At 38.8% G+C, this 19171-nt stretch overlaps 3 protein-coding genes across 6 annotated transcripts; all 3 read left to right on the forward strand.

Moving 5' to 3' along the window:
• The first annotated feature begins 53 nt into the window (after nucleotides 1-53).
• Nucleotides 54-886, forward strand: LOC133722903 (ethylene-responsive transcription factor ERF024). Its single transcript, XM_062149759.1, has one exon. The coding sequence runs from the start codon at nucleotides 54-56 to the stop codon at nucleotides 621-623; it is 570 nt and encodes a 189-aa protein (XP_062005743.1). The 3' UTR covers nucleotides 624-886.
• Nucleotides 887-6816: 5930 nt separating this feature from the next.
• Nucleotides 6817-11157, forward strand: LOC133721341 (vesicle-fusing ATPase-like). Its single transcript, XM_062147923.1, has 2 exons — nucleotides 6817-7251; nucleotides 8028-11157. The coding sequence occupies exons 1-2, from the start codon at nucleotides 6874-6876 to the stop codon at nucleotides 9825-9827; spliced, it is 2178 nt and encodes a 725-aa protein (XP_062003907.1). The 5' UTR covers nucleotides 6817-6873; the 3' UTR covers nucleotides 9828-11157.
• A 216-nt stretch (nucleotides 11158-11373) lies between these two features.
• Nucleotides 11374-17473, forward strand: LOC133721340 (uncharacterized). 4 transcript variants are annotated; one of them, XM_062147921.1, is made up of 11 exons: nucleotides 11374-11580; nucleotides 12541-13953; nucleotides 14436-14464; nucleotides 15313-15379; nucleotides 15556-15613; nucleotides 15847-16071; nucleotides 16189-16270; nucleotides 16359-16425; nucleotides 16516-16680; nucleotides 16990-17050; nucleotides 17134-17473. In XM_062147921.1, exons 2-11 carry the CDS (start codon nucleotides 12571-12573, stop codon nucleotides 17301-17303), a joined length of 2307 nt encoding a protein of 768 aa, XP_062003905.1. In that variant the 5' UTR covers nucleotides 11374-11580; nucleotides 12541-12570; the 3' UTR covers nucleotides 17304-17473. The 4 variants fall into 4 exon arrangements, with proteins under 4 accessions (XP_062003905.1, XP_062003904.1, XP_062003903.1 ...); XM_062147920.1 differs by lacking the exon at nucleotides 11374-11580 and adding an exon at nucleotides 11587-11780; XM_062147919.1 differs by lacking the exon at nucleotides 11374-11580 and adding an exon at nucleotides 11587-11772.
• Nucleotides 17474-19171: the final 1698 nt, after the last annotated feature.

Below are 19171 nucleotides of genomic sequence, written 5' to 3' on the forward strand. Positions count from 1 at the left end.
CATAAATGGCATGCCTTATCGTACTTTGTTTTCATCGATCGACAACACACACCATGCAATACACCACAAACAGTTCTGAATCAAGCAGCAGCTCCAGTACGGGTCCGGGGCGTCACCCGACCTATCGGGGTGTAAGGCGCCGGAGCAGTGGAAAATGGGTGTCAGAAATTCGTGAGCCAAAGAAGCCTAATAGAATCTGGCTAGGCACATTTTCCACACCAGAAATGGCTGCGGTTGCTTATGATGTCGCTGCTCTGGCTCTCAAGGGTCAAGACGCTGAGCTCAACTTCCCGAACTCGGCATCTTCATTGCCTGTGCCTGCCTCCAATTCATCAAGAGATATCCAGGCCGCGGCAACCTCTGCTGCCGCTGCTATAGGGGCAGCTGCCGCGGCCATGGGAGTAGGGAATGGTGCTACTTCTACCAGGCCGAGTACTGAGAGTGGTCATGGCCATGTGCTAAATGATCATGAGTTTATCGATGAGGATCTGATCTTCGATATGCCTAATGTTCTAAGGAATATGGCAGAGGGAATGCTTCTTAGTCCTCCTCGCTTGGACATAGCTGGTGATCATGATGCATTTGCCGCTGAAGAACATGGCAACCTTTGGAAATTTAATTAGTCCATCTTGCTATATATAATAACATATCCAGTGTTCAAGGTTAGGGAAAAGTTAATAACCCTCGAGAAAATCCGAATAAAAATGACATAACCCTTGATGTTTATGAAGGGGGTCTTCATCGGGACTTTGAATAAAGGGATGACATGCATCATATTAATAAGTGCCACTATATATGCTGGACTACGTATATATGGTGGGTATTTGTATTTAATAGATTGAATGTACAGGAATTTTATTGTGAATAGTTGTTATTGCTTGTAAACTTCTAGCCATCTCCATCATGCTTCTTGAAGGAGACTATATATTGCTCAAATCTAGATAGATCTGTGCAGACGAAACTTAATTGCTGACATCTTGTTCTGCATGGAATTCAATGATTAAAACAGTTCATATTCTAGTTTTCTCTACATCAAATCATTTCTGAAGGAAAAAAGAAGAAGAAGAAAGAATTAGGCAATGGGAAAAAAGAAAGAAAGGAATTAGGCAATCAGAAAAGGAATTAGCCATTTCAGTATCCCAACTGCAGTTTATCCAATACATTGTAATTATCTTTTTAAATGACAAACCGAAGTTTGATATGGTTTTTTTTTTTTTTTTTCTTTGCAACTATGAATATATTGCAGTTTAATCTATAATGTTTCTGATACTAAAGGGACCATTCATCATAGTTCCCTTTTTTAAAAATCATTCCTAGCAACATATTCAATCAAAAACAATTTATTCCATTTTTTAAATAACAAATTACATATAAGTTATTGACAAAAGATGACTTAACAAATACATCATCTAAAGATTGAATTAAACACATAAGGACTAAATTTTACAAATAAGGACGATGTGCTCTCCACTTGCCACATGTCATAAGTTAATTTACCTTTTTACCCTTTACTACTTCTTTTGACTTCTACTCCCTTTATAAGGATCAAATCTTACAAATAAGGACAATCTGCTCTCCACTTGCCACATGTTATGAGTTAATTTACTTTTTTACCCTTAACTACTGCTTTTGACTTCTAATTCTCTTATGTTACTTTTTTTTTTTCTGAGAATAATTCTTTATGTTAATTTTTTTTTCAGAATAATCCGTTTATGTTACTTTTTTTTTCCTGAGAATAATCCGTTGATGTTACCTTTTTTTTTTTTTTTTCTTGAGAATAATCCTTTTATTTTATTTATTTATTTTATTTAAAAAAAAAAACTCCACCCCATTCCCACCCTTGATGGGGCTCGAACTCTTGACCTTTTATATTACATCACAAAACCTCACTCTCCTACTACTCTAATCTCATCATCTAATCCTGCTACTGCACTCGTCCAATCCTGCTACTGCACTCATACTCGTCCAATCCTGCTACTGCACTCGTCATCGCCTAATCCTGCTACTGCAGTACTCGTCCAATCCTGCTACTGCACTCATACTCGTCCAGTTCTGCTACTGCACTCGTCATTACCTAATTCTGCTACTGCACTCGTTCAATCCTGCTACTGCACTCATACTCGTCCAGTTCTGCTATTCGTGTTCTGCTACTGCACTCGTCATCGCCTAATCCTGCTACTGCACTCATACTCGTCCAGTTCTGCTACTCGTGTTCTGCTACTGCACTCGTCATCGCCTAATCCTGCTACTGCACTCATACTCTTCCATTTCTGCTACTCGTGTTCTGCTACTGCACTCGTCATCGCATAATCCTGCTACTGCACTCGTCCAATCCTGCTACTGCACTCATACTCGTCCAGTTCTGCTACTCGTGTTCTGCTACTGCACTCGTCATCGCCTAATCCTGCTACTGCATTCATCCAATCCTGCTACTGCACTCATACTCTTCCATTTCTGCTACTCGTGTTCTGCTACTGCACTTGTCATCGCATAATCCTACTACTGCACTCATACTCATCAAGTTCTGCTACTGCACTCTTACTCGTCAAGTTCTGCTACTGCACTCATACTCTTCCTTTTACACGTTGCTAAGAGAGAGAATCTCAGATCTCTTCGTCAAAATTCTTTTTCTTCTTTGTTGCTAAATATGTCCTTGGTTTAGTAGCAACTTCATTTGCACTAGCAATAGCAGTGGCAGTAGCAGGGGCAATAGCAATAGCAGTAGCAGGGACAATTAGATCTATCAATCTATGAATGAAATTGAAGCCTCCGGTTGAATCTCGGGTTACTAAAATTTCTTTTTGTATCACCAACTTGCTCACATACCGTCAAAACAGCCACCAAAACCCTGCAACTCGAGAAGAAAGGAAGATTAAAAGATACATTAATTAGGAACCATCAAAGACTATTTCAGACAAAAGTAGCAGTTCATATAACTATACCAATACTGACACCAAAAGCATAAAGCAATATATATATATATATATATATATATATATATATATATATATATATATAAAAAGGAAAAAAGAAGAATGAACGTAATGGTGGTGTTGCAGACCCAGGGATTAAATTAATTAAGCTGTGAATAAGACAAAAAGCTTAATTAACAAAGTGCTCAAACATTGATTGAAAGCCAAGTTCTTTCCGTGGTGGGTTTGTGAACGCAGAGGAAGAACATGAAGAGAGTCAAAATATTCATAGTGCAGACAAAGCTTATCACCTCGCAAAATTCACACACTGACACCGCCACGGTGAAAATCAACTCGATCAAAAACCACAAGCATTCAATCTACGCAGCTCACTAAAATCTCAAAAAAAGGCACTCAAATTTGTCAACTTTTACCTTCAATGAGAGTGGAAAACTGATTCAAGAAGGGATACCTGATCCTTGTACAAATACCCAGCCGCCCCAAACCCACCAATAATCCCAACCAAGAACGGCCCCGCCAAGACAATACCTTTAAGCGCCAACCCACTTTCGCCCTCATCATCATCATCACCTCCGCCGCCGATTTTTTCAATCTTGCCGTCGTCGTCGCTCTTGGGATTATTGAAGAGCCACTTGAGGCTCTGCGGCAGAGCAGCGGTGGTCTTCTAGAGGCAGCTGGTCTTGTTCTTGAGAGACGAACATGGCGAGAGGAAGTGGAAGCGGTAGTGGCTGGGTTTGAAGACGAAAGAAGGGTGGGAGGAGGAGAATGGAAGCGGAGGTGGTTAGATTTGGCGTTGGTTCCTTGGGTTTTCCGTTTTTGGGTATTGGATATTGGGTCAGTGGCAATGCCCGTAAATTGGGATGAAACTCAAGCATTTTGGTCATTTTCCATTAAAATTGAGAATCAGACAAGCATCATTTGACTTTTGGGCCTGGGCTCATGTCCTTATTTGTATAAATCTTTTTGAAAGTGAGTTTTCTGTGTTTACATCTTTGGTCATGTGCTACTATGTAATTTTCTATTTTTTAAACTACTATCATTCTCTTTTAAGTTTTCCAACTCATTTACTTCTCTATATCTATATATAGTTTAATTGACTGAATGAAGGACCATTTGGCTAACTTTATGAATGAAGGATCGGTGCGCGCATATTCACCTAAAGAGTGATGGTTAGAATAATTGAATTATATCAAATGTGATCGAACAAATGAAGTTCTGCAGTAATCACTTCTGGAGACTTCCGGCCTCCTCAAAATGCAAGCCCTCATATGTGTTGTTGTGTGTGTGTTATATATCAAAATGCAATATGGTTCTAGAAGGGACTTTGCAAACCTTGCGAACTCGCAAAATTGTCATACAGTTCAAATAATATAAAAAATTGTTCGCAGAGTCCTATTTCGTTCTAATTTCTTTCGTGACCAAGCTTGATAAATCCAAATGTCTGTCATAGAGCTTGAAGCAGATCATAAAACTTCCATGAATTGATTCAGCAACAGCATTAGATAGAAGGGAGATGATTCCAGAATTGTCCCAGAAGCAAAGATTGAATCCATGCTTTAGTTAATTTGGTGAAGAAAACCAAACAAGTTGAGAAATTAGTAATCAAGACATTGATATATCCGAAGTATATATGACGTACGTATAAATCTTTGCACGTATATATATAATTGCATGTTTATAAAAGAAGTATGTAGCTTTTCAAATACAAAAAAAAAAAAAAAAGTATGTAGATCGGTGTTGTCTTTTCCATTTATATTACCAGACTTTCAATCATATGTAGATGCAATTTAGCTTGGTGAATATTATTCTTCATTGACAAATCTCCTCTAATAGAGTAACAGAACAGTATATATGGGTAAATGTATTGTTCAACGACCATGTTTAGTTGTTTACTGTCTAGCTCTATAAACTGTGATTGTTCAGATGGAGCTCAATGCAAATTAGGGCCACCTTATCGGCTTATCCTTTGTTGACAAGTCATTTTCGACTAATTACTTGAGTCTCCATGATCAGACGTGGCACTCCAATAGTGGGAGAAGATATATACCAGGGATTGTCAAGGGTGGATTGTGACCCTTTACCTTCCTTCGGTTGGTCATGCAACGGTCCTAGCTCAGCTACCTATAGCTATGTCTAGGTGCATATATATAGATGCCAAATGGTTCTTATAAGAAAAGAAATTAGCTTGCAGAGGCCGTCTTGTTTGTCACATCACTATGACGGGAGACCAAAACCCTGGCTAGTTCGAAGTGTCGAGTCTCCATCTGTATGCGCGTCGCCGTGGTCTAGGTTACCTTCTGTATGAGCCACTCGGCTGCACGAAGAGGTTTGACTGTATGAGTTTCGGCGGATGCAGATATATGCATTTCCATCAGTAACTCAACTTTTTTGAGTGAAGTGATAGTGGTCCAGGACACCAAAGGAAAATAATACATTTAGGCCGATTTGTTGTAGACTTGTAGGGCAAAAACTTCTTTAGTGGACACAGTCAAAATGAGTGATAAGTATGTGCTAAAGCACTGGTTTAGGCGCACACAACGTGATAATTATAGTGTAAAGATTCCTTCTTCTATTTTTCTTAAGCAAATCTACTAAACAAAGGAATCGGGAACAATAGACTAGTCCACAGAGTACAAAAATTACATTAAAACAATAGGCCCAGAAAAAAACCCAAAAAACAATATGGGATGGATCCGTCGTCGATTTCTTCTGAGTGCTTGCTGATAAACAGCTACAATATAGTTCGATCCAATACCCTTAGAAGGTCAAATTTCCTCCTTGAACTTCTCTCTTCCATTGAGAAACTGGCCGGGTCGATCTAGCGTCTCTAATATCGACTTGATCGCTTTTAAGAACAAACACGTACACTAAATGAAACCATGGGGTTGTAGTATGTATATACACCAAATGGGGAAGGAGATGAGGAAAACATCGCAGGTTGGGGAAGCAACTAAAGTAAGATGGAAATGATAATTGGGCGTGTATTCCAGACAACGAAACATTTTTTTATATACGTGAACAACTTTGATTAGATAATATACGCTAATACTATGATAAAGTATTCTGAGCATCACATGCAAATTTAATTAACAATATGTGAGTCTAAACTTTTATCAACTCTTGCGCAAGGTTGTATTTCACCAAGGCGGATGAACTTTACATTCTCGACAAATGCATTGGAGCCTCGTAGGTCATTGGTGAGAGTTTGTCTAAAAATCAAGCGTAAATTAAACCCCTTTTCTGTTTTGACTAGTTGCCATCTTATATTTCTAATTAATTTCTTTCTTAGACATTTTTTTTTTTTTGGGAACTATAGACATAAATTTCAGATTTTTTCTCATACAAACAAGATGTTTATTGTTTTTCACACGGAACATCCTTTTTGTAATGTGGTGTTCGATCACATGTATAGGAAGGTCATATGTAGGGTTGAAAATAAGATGACTATGAACTTACATCTTTAGCATGAAAACAACACTAGCTAGTGAAACATCTGAACTCTTAAGGATTGATTGTTGAACATCTTCTTTAGTAATTAAGTAGTGATTTTTATGAATACTACAAATGCTCTTCTACCAAAAACTTGGTAGCTACACGTGATATAGGAGGTAAGTAGTGATTTTATGCAGACTACAAGTGCTCTCTTCTACCAAAAACTTGGAGGAAATTAACTTCATTGGAAAAGACAATTTTTGCTGTAATCCGTTTTATGTGACTTTTATCTCAACCTTGAGTTTTTGGATGAAAACGATCATATAAGCAAAGCCCGGACTGAGCCCAAAAAAGAAAACAGGCCCAGCCTAGATTCCTAGACCAATGGGGGATGAAAACCTATATAAACCCAACACTACTCCAAACCTAACCTTAATCCTAGACACTGAAATTCTCAAGAACTTACTAAAATCTCCGGACACCCTTCTCGTCCCTTGTCCCAGCCACCATGCATATGATCGTAACCACACCCGCCGGCGACTCCGCCTTCACCAACCACGCCTACTGCTCACCGTCCGATCTTCCCACCTTCGCCGTCCCTCAATCCGACCGCTGTTATGCCACCGTCGGCGACAACTACGTTCTATCTATCAGCCCCCAAGAGGGTATAGAGAGCGGCCACATTGCTCTGAATGCGACCCAACAAAAGCAAGCTGGTGTTTCTGTTGGTGACCAAGTTTCTGTCACCAGATTTATTCCGCCCGAGGAGTGTTTTAACTTGGCACTGCTCAAGATAGAGATAGAGTTGCTGGGGAAAAGAACCAAAACTCGACAGGTCGATGCTGTTTTCCTCGACGAGTTACTTAGAAACAAGTTCATGTACCAGGTATGTAGCTTGCTTCTACCTAGTTTTTATTGTTGTTTTGTTTTTTACAGTTGCACTTTAGTTTATATTTCTTATTTTCTTGAAGATTTTACCTTGGTTAGTAGGCACAAGTTAAAACTATTAAAGTTAATTTCTTGTTTTCTAATCAAGAACCTGTCTTTGGATTTTGTGCACTTTGATTCTCTCTCTTTTTTTCTTTTTTCCGGAGATCATTGAGTTTGTCCAATAAGGTTGGTTTGGATTTGTTAGTTCGTGAGATGTTTATCATGTAAATGTAAACTGCTACCCAAATTATCCTTTTTTGATCAATTGTTTGGTTGACTTAATAGACTCTGATGTGATTATAAGCATTCTGGAACATGTTTCCCAAAGGTATGTACCGATATGTTAAATGCAGAACCAACTCTTCATAAAGTGGTCGACTATGGCATGAAGCTTATTATTATAAATGCTTTTGTGCATCACCAGTGTCCAATTTGCCTGCAAAATTTAGAAGCAATTAGCTATTGTAATCGCTCTCTGTTCGTTATGGTGCAATATTCTTGTAGATGTCTAACAATACTCCTGTGAATTGTGATCTTGTAGTCAATTTTAGTCCAAAGTGCACAATTTTTCACTCTTTTAGCCAAAGAGTTGTCAAGGATAATAATTATCAAGACAGTGAAAATATTCTGTGAATGATGCCATCACTTGTTCCTCTGTTGACTATGTTTTTGCTGAAGTATTTATTTGTTGTGTTCGGATTGTGGAATAACATTAAGCCTTGATATATGCAGGTTATGATGGCTGGACAAAAAGTATCATTCAAGTCTGATGGAGGTCGTGAATACGTTTTCACAGTCCATCAAGCTGCAGTAGAGGGGCAAGAAAAGGCTGATGCTGATCTTGAAAGAGGGATGATTTCATCAGGGACATACTTCATCTTCGAGACACCAAAGGGTTCAAATGGACTAAAGATACTAAATCAACGTAAAATCTTCACGCAGAAGGAACTTAATCTTCAAAAACTTGGCATTGGTGGATTAAATGCAGAGTTTGAAAGTATATTTCGAAGAGCTTTTGCCTCCCGTGTACTCCCTCATCATGTGGTGAATAAATTAGGGATTAAGCATGTGAAGGGCATGCTGCTTTATGGACCGCCCGGTACTGGAAAAACTCTGGTGGCTCGGCAAATAGGGAAAATTTTGAATGGGAAAGATCCAAAGATCGTCAATGGCCCTGAAGTGTTGGACTGTTACGTTGGTGAAAGTGAGAAGAATGTTAGGGAGCTATTTGCTGATGCTGAACAAGATCAAATAGTTCATGGGGATGAAAGTGATTTGCATGTCATAATATTTGATGAAATTGATGCAATTTGTAAGAAAAGATCAGGTTCCAGCCGTGATAGTTCACGCATTCATGATAATATTGTGAACACATTACTTACCAAGATGGATGGGGTGGAGCCTCTCAATAATATTCTGATTATTGGATTGACTAACAGAAAGGAGTTGCTGGATGAAGCCCTTTTGAGACCAGGACGTCTGGAAGTTCAAATTCAGATAGGCCTTCCTGATAAAAAAGGTCGCCTACAGATTCTTCAAATTCATACAAACAAGATAAAGGAGAGCTCTTATCTTGCTCCTGATGTGAACCTTCGAGAGCTTGCTACTCATGCAGAAAACTATAGCGGTGCAGAACTTGAAGGTGTTGTTAGAAGTGCTGTGTCATTTGCTTTTAATAGACAACTGAGTCTGGACGATCTTAAGAAGCCAGTGGACGAGGAGAATATTAAAGTTACTATGGATGATTTTCGTCGCGCACTTCAAGAAATTAGACCTACTTATGGAGCCTTGGCAGAGGAGCTTGAACGATGCAGGTTAAATGGCATTGTGAATTGTGGTGATCGACATAGGCACGCTTATGACAGAGCTATGCTTCTTGTGGAGCAAGTTAAATCAAGTGAAGGAAGTCCTCTTGTCAAATGCCTTCTAGAGGGCCCTAGTGGCACTGGCAAATCTGCCTTAGCAGCTACCATTGGCATCCACAGCCGATTTCCATTTGTCAGGATTGTTTCGGCTGAGTCCATGATTGGTCTTCATGACGAGAGGGCAAAGTGTGTTCACCTTGAAAACGTCTTCGAGGAAGCTTACAAGTCACAATTGAGCATCATTATTTTGGATGACATTGAGAGGTTGATGGAGTTTATTCCTATTGGTCCAAGATTTTCAACCATGATATATCAAACACTATGGGGCCTTCTTAAGCGCTTTCCTCCAAAGGGGAACAAGCTTCTGGTGATTGGAACAACTAGTGAATTTGAATTCTTGGACTCAATTCGCTTTTGCAAGACATTCTCTCACACTTACAATGTTCCTACATTAACTAGTGAGGATGCAAAGAAGGTGCTAGAACAGTTGAAAGTTTTTGCTGATGAGGATATAAATGCAGCTGCTGATGCCCTGAATGATATGCCTATCCAGAAGCTCTATACGTTAATTGAGACAGCAGGCCAATGTGCGAAGCCTGTTTACTCTGGAAAAAAGAAAATAAATATCAGTGACTTCTGTAATTGCCTTCGAGATATTGGGAGATAGTATTACATGTAGTCTTTATTCTGTAACTTTTATTACCGTAGTCTTTTCAAGTGAATTCCAGATGCATTTTGTTAAGAGTTTGTTGATGCAGACTGTATGTATATCACATAGCTAAATGATGGAGGCTTGTTGCCAACGAAATATTCATCGGTTTGCCGTGAAGAGGCATTGCCGACGAACAATTCACCGGCACGTGTGTCTCTTTATCTTTAGGTGAGACTTTTGGCGACGAACCGTTTTTCGGCAAATGTATGTTGTTTTATTTTTCATAGGGGACTTTTGACGTCGGTTTCCGTTGAAGAAGGCATATCATTCTTCGGTGTCAACAAGATAACGAGTGATCCGTATGTCACGGTGTCAGTTGCAGGTGCTGTAGTTGGGAGGACTTTTGTGATCAGTAATAGTGAGAACCCTGTTTGGAGCAACATTTTGATGTTCCGGTTGCACACTATGCTTCAGAGGTGCTTTTTGTTGGGAAAGATAGTGATGTTGTGGGTTCCCAACTCATAGGAGTTGTAGCAATCCCAGTTGAGCGAGTATATTCTGGGATGGGAAACCCTGTAAGCCTGGAGCTGTTTTGAGTTTAGCGATTCAGTATGTTCCTATTGAAAAATTGACCTTTTATGATCATGGGGTAGGTTCAGATCCTGATCATCAAGGGGTTCCTGGTACTTACTTTCCTGTTAGGACAGGCGGTAAAGTTGCTCTTTATCAAGATGCCCATGTTCCTGATGGTTGCCTTCCCAATTTCAAGCTTGATGACGGTCTTAAGTACGAGCATGGAAATTGTTGGCAAGACATATTTGATGCAATAAGTGAGGCCCGCCATTTGATATACATAGCTCCGTGGTCACTGTACCCCAAAGACAGATTGCTTCAGAATAATAATGGTTCATCAGATAGCACATTAGGTGATCTGCTGAAGACCAAGTCACAGGAAGGTGTGAAAGTTCTGCTTCTTGTTGGGAACGATCCAACTTCTATTAAGGGATATAAAACGGCAAGGTCCGAGGTGATTAGACATATACAAGTATGCTCCATTCTGTAGTGTAGCATACTTTTGGTTCAATAATGCATTTACTGATCAACTTATTATTTGCTCATTGTTGAAGCTCCCGAAATTGCCTATGCATATCTGATATATATATATATTCCCGTCTCAGGGTCTGTCTTAAGGTCCAACAGTATTGATTACTACTTGTAGCTGTGGGAAAGCTGTCCTGAATCTAGCTGTAAATGAGCAAAGGAAATGTGAATTGACTTTCACATTTTTAACAAATGTTGTGTTTTTTTTTTAAATAAAGGGCTAGTGCGGCTGCCCTCTAGCATTTGATTAATGAAACTGTCGAATACAACTGTTGTGCTTTCTTATACTTGGTAATTTTGCAGACATGTTTCCTTTAGGTCTTTGTAGTTTTTATCTTCTTCCCATATTATTTTCCTTACCGAGGTGTGGGACAGAAACATTTTGTGTTTCATTTAGCTGACCATATATATAGTTTGAGAAGATTTATCTTTCTTCATTCATGTCGGTGCATTCTGATTTCACACTTCAATATTTATATCTGCTAAGTTGGCACTCAATAGTAAGTAGTGTAGGACTACAAGTACTTGAGCTAAGAAGTGGCCCGATTAGAGAGGAATCAGATGATATAGACATATCGGGCCGGGTACGAACATCAGCCCAATAACTGACGCTGGTTTAAGAAGGAATCTGACGCTGGTTGACTTAACTTGTTGCTCTGTTCTCCAGGTTCGATTTCCACTCTGGGCTTTCCTTTTGTAACTGTATTCTTGGATTTTATGACAGCTTTCCATCTCCAAGTTGGGATTCATGGAATATGAAGCCACCTTGCAGTTGTAGGCGTTTTGTCTGTCCTCCTGTTTCTGGGTTCTCTGTATTTTCATGAAATATGAGGACACCATCCAGTTCTGCCATGTATATGTATGCATGTATATTTCTTGGTTATTTTCTTTGAACTAAACTGGAACTTGAAAGTATGTATTTCCAGAAATGGGAAAGAATTCAATTTTAGTGCCTATTCTGATTCTGTGCTTGTCATGATAATATATGTTTTAATGTAATGTTGACTTGTTGAGCATACATTTCTAGGCATACTCCCATTTTTCCTATATATATATGGCATGAGTTGAAGCACCGTTGTACTGGGAATCTGTAATAATTAGGAAATCCATTTTAAGTTCACATCCTTTTCTTTCCGTTTGAGTGTCTGCGCACTCGCAAGTCGCAACTAAAATTTGGACTACTTTATTGGTCTTCTAAGTGATTTATAGTGCTATATTCAGTATGTTGCATTTTTAGCTTTTAGTCTTGTATGGAGTAGTGAAAGTAGAGTCTCGATATCAATTTAGTTCATGCTTCAGTGAACTGGTTTACTTTTATGGCTTGGTAATTCTTGTTCATGGCTTTTTGTCTCCTGTTTTATTTATTCTCAGCATGTTTAATATCCTTTGTGGTTGAATTTTATTTATTTAGCATATTAGCAGTCTCATTACAAACATCTGGTTGTGGGAATATAACACACAGTAGATCAACATACCACCTTGAGCATTAGCACTATGTTTTATTTGTTGTCTTCTCTGATATTTATATAACATATATGTTCCTTTAGATGTTAGATTTTAGACAACTTTTCATCAGGTATTCGTTGAAGTTCTAACCTCTAGTTTGCCTCTTGACTTATGTTATCAGGAGAAGTCCACTAGTGCATTTGCAAATTCCATGATGGGGCGAAATCTAACACATTATTCCGAACCTTCAGTACAGGACCATGGGTCTCCTCGTAGTAGGAATCCCTCTAGGAAGAGTCAATCTCGAACAGAAAGATCTCCTACTCGTCATAGAAAGTCCCACAGAGGCAGTTCTCCACCAAGTGAGAAATATTCAATTCGCCCCAAGTCTCCCAAGCATGCAAGGTCACCCTCAGCTCGCTCTCCTTTTCCCCAGACAAAAAGGCTAAGAAGAGCTGAAGCTGGAGGAGTGCCTGAGAGAGAACAGGAAAGGATCAATGGTAGGGGGATCGGTCGGAGTTTACAGGAAGGTGGTTCTGAGGGAGATGTTGGAAGTGATAGAACGGAGAAATTTTCAGGAAGGAATGATACTGATGGTAATACTTCAAGATCAAGGCATGGTACTTCTCCATCAGATAGAGACCGCAGGAGTAGACATAGACACTCACCTCAACATGCTGGTGATACAAGAGATGAGGAGAAAGTAAATGAGGGCCGTAACAGAAATCATAGCAGAGGGAATGATAGAAGTAGGGAAAATGAGACTGAAAGAATGGAGAGAATGACAGCAAAAGACAGTACTGGTCATATGTCTTCAAGATCAAGGCATGATACTTCTCCATCAGATCAACACCGCAGGAGTAGACATATATATTACTCACCTCAACATGCTTGTGATACAAGATATGGGGAGAAAGTAATCGAGAGCCGTGAAAGAAATCACAGCAGAGGGAATTATAGAAGTATGCATATGGAAAATGAGACTGAAAGAATGGAGAGAATGACAGCAAAAGAGAGTACTAGTCATTGGTCTTCAAGATCAAGGCATAATAATTTTCCATCAGATCGACACCGCAGTAGACACAGATCTCACTCACCTCAACATACTGGTGATACAAGAGAGAAGGGGAAAGTAATTGAGGGCCGTGAAAGAAATCATAGCCGAGGGAATTATAGAAGCATGCGTTGGGAAAATGACACTGAAAGAATAGAGAGAATGACAGCAAAAGAGAGTACTGGTCATAGGTCTTCAAGATCAAGGCATGGTTCTTCTCCATCAGATCGACACCGTAGCAGTAGACATAGATATCACTCACCTTACCATGCTGGTGATACAAGAGATAAGGAGAAAGTAATTGAAGGCTGTCAAAGAAATTATAGGAGAGAGAATGATAGAAGTATGCATAGGGAAAAGCATTCAGATAGGGAATATGAGACTGAAAGAATGGAGACAAGGACAGCAAAGGACAGTTCTGGTCATAGGTCTTCAAGATCAAGACATGGGCAATCTACTTCTCCATTGAATGGACACCACAAGAACAGACACGGAACTCATTCATCTCAACAGGTTGCAGATATCAGAGCTCGCGATGAGGTGTCTGGTGATATCCACTCCCCCTTCCATTGCAACAACTTTGTTTTGAAACTTATTGCTTATTTTAATGACAACTCCATGGAAGCGGTTTTTCATAAGAATGCAGATTGGCAAAGTTACTTACCATTCACAACTTCCATCCAAACATCTTTTAAATTTTGAGAACTTGTATATATTACTTTTAATTATTGTTTAGGCGGCACTCATAGTGTAATTTGTTTGTGGTTTCTTGTTCATCTCTTTTGCTTCCTACTACTGGAGTTCAATAACATCCTACCATATGGGGGTGGTATTAAATTTAGGACCTTTTTCTTTAGACATGTTCAGGACTTTCTTGGATGAAGCAAAACATAAAACAAAGACATAAATGATATATTTTGCATTCATTTTGGATCAATTTAGTCTGTGATGCTTGTAGTGGTATGCATCTAATTGCATTAATTCTTATATGAAGTGTCTAACTGTAAGCAACCATGTTCCAGGGGCCTGAGTCGAGGGAGGCTAAGGATGGGTGAGTTAATCTTTCCAAATATTATGTTTACACATTTTTGAACAGTTGATTTATCTATTGCTTGTCATATATATTCTTCTTGGGTTGCACTTTGATATATCTACTGATTCTATTAATTAGTTCTGGAAAAAGGAAGAGGTAAAGGTTAGTGGAAGTTGTATGCTCTTGCCACGTTAACATTGTAAATCTTCATGCTGTCAAAAGTAATACAATGTGCCAATTTTTCTTAAGTTGGTGATTGATAAGAGATATGGTCAATGGAAGAATTATTTACCAGATTTTCTTAATTCCTCAAGAACCTTAATACTTAATAGTTTGGTAATGCTCTGAACATAGTATGGTGTCCAGTGTTCAGTGTTCAGTGTTCCTTCTAATATATAGGTTTGTACTATGAAATTCTTGGCTCAATAGTACCTTCTCTTTTTCCTCTGAAATTCAAATATTGTTTTGACAACTATATTGGTTGTGTCTGTTTATTATTTTGTCCTACTGATAGTAGGCAGAGGACAAATAAGTATGATAAACTAAAAACTGAATTTGTATAAGAAACTCCAAACATGCATAAATATTTGGGTATCAATGAATTTTTATTTCCCAAAAAATGTTGCAACTGGGACCTCAAGAAAATGACTTTGCGGCTTACAATGTCGTGTTTATGTCTAAGAATCCAAGTGCAGAAGTGCACTCCCCTAAAGAACTGAATGCCTGATAGTTTTGCTAATCTAGTTTCACACAAATATAATATAGGCTTCTGCGTTTTGGACTGTGTTATGTTGTACCTTTCTTGTGCATTCTTACATTAACCCTGGATGTGGTTTTGATAAGCTGTTGGTTGCTTGCTTGAGCAGGATTGAAAAGAATGATTCAGTAGCTATGATGAGCGCTGCTGAGGAAGTCTTGGAAGCACAGAAAAAGGTGAGTACATAGCTTGGTGTGGCACCTTTGACATCATAACTCTCATCTTCTACTTTTTGGTTATTCATGTCAAATTATTCTCAGTAATCATATGCAAGCTGTGATGAATCTTGTTTATCCCTACCCCTTTCAAGTATCATAACTTCATTGCAAATCATTTGTGACTCGACTGGCAGCAAAATCCTTCATTTGAGTTATCTGGAAAGCTTGCTATGGAAACCAATAGATTCAGAGGTGAGTCTTCATTTCTTGATTTTGAAACGATCTGTTTTCTTCTTACTCTCTCTTTTTTTTTTTCTTTTTTTTTTTGGTAAATGTTGGTGTGACAAAAGACTGCACTAATCTCAAAGGGTTCAAGTAGAAAAGCCAGCACCCAGCAATGTTTTATCTTTTGATAATAAATAATGGACCAAGTCATCTGTTCGGCTGTTCCTTAAGAGCAGATTTGTTTTTATCAAATATGGCAGGAGATAGCTATAAGAAGAATCTTCTTTCGAGTAGTAACTATGATGGTGATGAAGACTATGATAATGAAAGAACACGAGGCATATGTAGGCTGAATCTAGCACCAAGAAAAAAAAAGCTTCTTGTGTTTGATCTCAATGGCTTACTAGTCTACAGAGTTTTTTGTTTCAACAAGAGTGGTATTCCAAGGGATCGTACTCCTGATGGGAAATGTGGAAACCATCTAGGTAGTAATGCAAACTATTATTTGTTCAATCTAATCATTTATGAAATTGCGGATCACAATTTATTTGGATATATATAATTAGTTTAGTTTGACAATAATCAATTTTTTGATTGTGTAGTTTTTAAAAGAGCTTTTGCTGAGGAGTTTATGCTATTCTGCCTTGAAAGATTTGAAGTTGGAATATGGACTTCTGCACTTGAGTCAGCATTTCATTGAGATTATTTCATCAAGAAAAATATCAGTTACCTATGATATGTTTCTAATTTTTTTTTACTGATTGATTAACAGGAAAAATGTTGATGGTGTCTTGGATTGTGTGATGGAAAAGCTGAGAAGCAGACTTATATTTGTGTGGGTAAGTTGGAGCAGATTAATCCTTTGGTAAAGATAGGAATCCTTGAACTACTTGACTAGGAACAATTACTTACGTTCATTTGTTCAACAGGATCAGCATCAATGTACTGATTCTGGGTTCAAGTCCCTGGAAACGAAAATGAAGCCTCTGTTTTTCAAAGAACTGAAGAGAGTATGGGATCATTTTGAGGGAAAGTTTTCTGCATCTGATACTCTATTGATTGATGATCAGCCTTACAAGGCCCTTCTCAATCCTGTAATATAATCAAATACTCTGCTCTTTCTACGTTTGTTCTACTCTATTAGGAAAAGTTTATACATAAATCCAAGTTCTAGGCCCTCTAAAGACATCTAGCCAACTTTTGATATCGATTTATAGAAACAAAACACTTTTCAAGTAGTACTTTTGCATCCTCTTGACAAACACTTGAGCCCCCTCAAGTTCTTATAATTCTAAGAATTTAAAAAAGCTGGCAATGTCCTTAAAGGGTCCAGGTTTGGGGTATATTTCACAAATTGTCCTATATTTCTGTTCTGATCTGTCTTATTATTGATGCCTCTGCAGCCTTACACAGGGATTTTCCTGGATCCCTACATTCCTGACAATGGTACTGACAATGCTTTAGGTAAGAAACAAAATGCATGCAACATGTAAAATTTCTGTAGTTGCTTTCCCTAATAGGTGCCTTTATTGAATGTGAATTAATAGATCCAAAGAAAGAGTTGGGGAAGTTTTTGGCTGGCCTTGCATTTGCAGATGATGTTCAGCTTTACGTGAAGGACAATCCCTTTGGCCAGCCTGCAATTTCATCTGAACATCCTGATTGGAATTTTTACTCTCATGTTCTCCGAAAACTTGGAAAGGATCTAATTTGTTAAAACTTGGCTTCAATGAACTGATGTGAACCGAATTCTTACCCTATGGTTGTACTTGCTTGCGGAGTTCAACTTCTGCTGTTGTCTCATATAAACATCACACTTCATAGATTTTTAGTTGAACTCGTTAATGGGGTTGTTCTAGTTGTTTATGCAATTGATTATTTCCTTTTCTTCGTTTCCTGGCCGGTTATCATTATAAAAAGGAGAAAATTCATAAGCTTCTTTTCTAGACCTACAGACAACTATTGAAGAGCGAAATCATAGAAGATACTTTATCAAAGACAGATTTAAGTTGTATATCTGTTATTTTCAATATGTAGCCGATTTAGGCGCTGTATACGTCTTTGTACACTGCCTAATGTAATGTAATGGCCTTAAAAGCAGAATTATCTTTTTGATTTTTCTTCTGGTACCTGACGTATTACAGTTTGGACAATGTGATACCTAGTCGAAAAAATGGACGGGATGGAGTACCAAGTGTTATGGATGACCATTTCCACATAAATGTATCGCTTTGAAAACATTTGAGGATTAACTTTTCAGTTCTCAAGTTACCTATGTATGTTCGAACACACACAACATGTAATGAATTCTTGGAGAAGATGAATCAAAACCTGGAGGCTCCCTCATTGAAGATGAAGCATTTGAAGATGTGTACAGATGAGGTGAATCTCAAAATGAGGAGCTATTTTCCATGTGCATTGAGAAACCAAGGCGTCATATTACCATATATTAATGAACCTTGGGATTAAACCATGCGTTGATTAACAGTGAATAAAGGACAACAAGGAGTTCAAAAGACACAACAATTAGTTCTCAGATGAACTCGCATATAAATCAGGTGTGTATATATATATATATATATAGAGGCCCGATCAAGGGCGGACGTCCGCACTGTCGCTAAAGTGCGGACGTCGATGCAGCAGGCGGCTTCCAGGCGGCGGCGGCGGCGCGGGCTGGCCGGAGGGAGGCTGGAGGCATCCCAGACCTCTTCTGGGCGGAGTTCGAGGTCGGAGGAGGTCGGGCTTGCCGGTTTCTGGGCAGCCACCTCACCTGCAGTTGCAGGTTCTGTGCAGCACAGCAGAACCGTCGCCGGCGACTCCATCGGACCGCAGACCCCTCCGCACGACCCCCAGCATCCCTCCGGCAAGCCGCGCGGCGCCGTCGCCGCTTGATCGAGGCGGAGCAGCGACGTCCGCACTTTTTCTGGGTTGCGGACGTCCGCTCTCGAACGGATCCGTATATATATATATATATATATATATATATATATATATATATATATATATATATATATATATATATATATATATATATTGTTGAAGGATATCGACATAATATGTGCCTCTACAAACTAGGGTTTAGAGTTGTAATAGGAATGTGTTCTAGGTATTCAATTGTAATCGGATTCTATTACCTTTTTGGGTACTTTGTAACTCCCTATTTAAAGGGCTCCTATTATCAATAATACACACACAATTCCATTCTCCTACAACACGTTATCAGCACGAGTCTCTAGCCCTAGCTTCGAAAAGAAAAAAAAACCAAACCCTACAAGAAAAAAAAACTTGTTCTTTCTCTTCTGCCGTCCTAAAAAAAAAAAAAAAAAAGGGAGAAGGGCAGCCTACCAACTGCCAATTTCCGACCAGATTCCGGCAACCCTAATTTGGCTACACGCCTGCATCAATACGCGCGTGTATAAAAAATCGTGAAGCAAAGCTTCAAATTACCAAGTAAGGCAAGTAAGTTTTTACGATTAAAGTTCCTGCTTTCTTGTATTTTAAATTCCTTTTATTTCCTACAGAATTTTAGAATATATGAACATGTGTGGTTTTGAGTATTTAACAAAGCGGAATTGTGGGGATTCG

This window comes from Rosa rugosa, chromosome 7 (genome assembly GCF_958449725.1).
Source record: "Rosa rugosa chromosome 7, drRosRugo1.1, whole genome shotgun sequence".
Lineage (NCBI taxonomy): Eukaryota > Viridiplantae > Streptophyta > Magnoliopsida > Rosales > Rosaceae > Rosa > Rosa rugosa.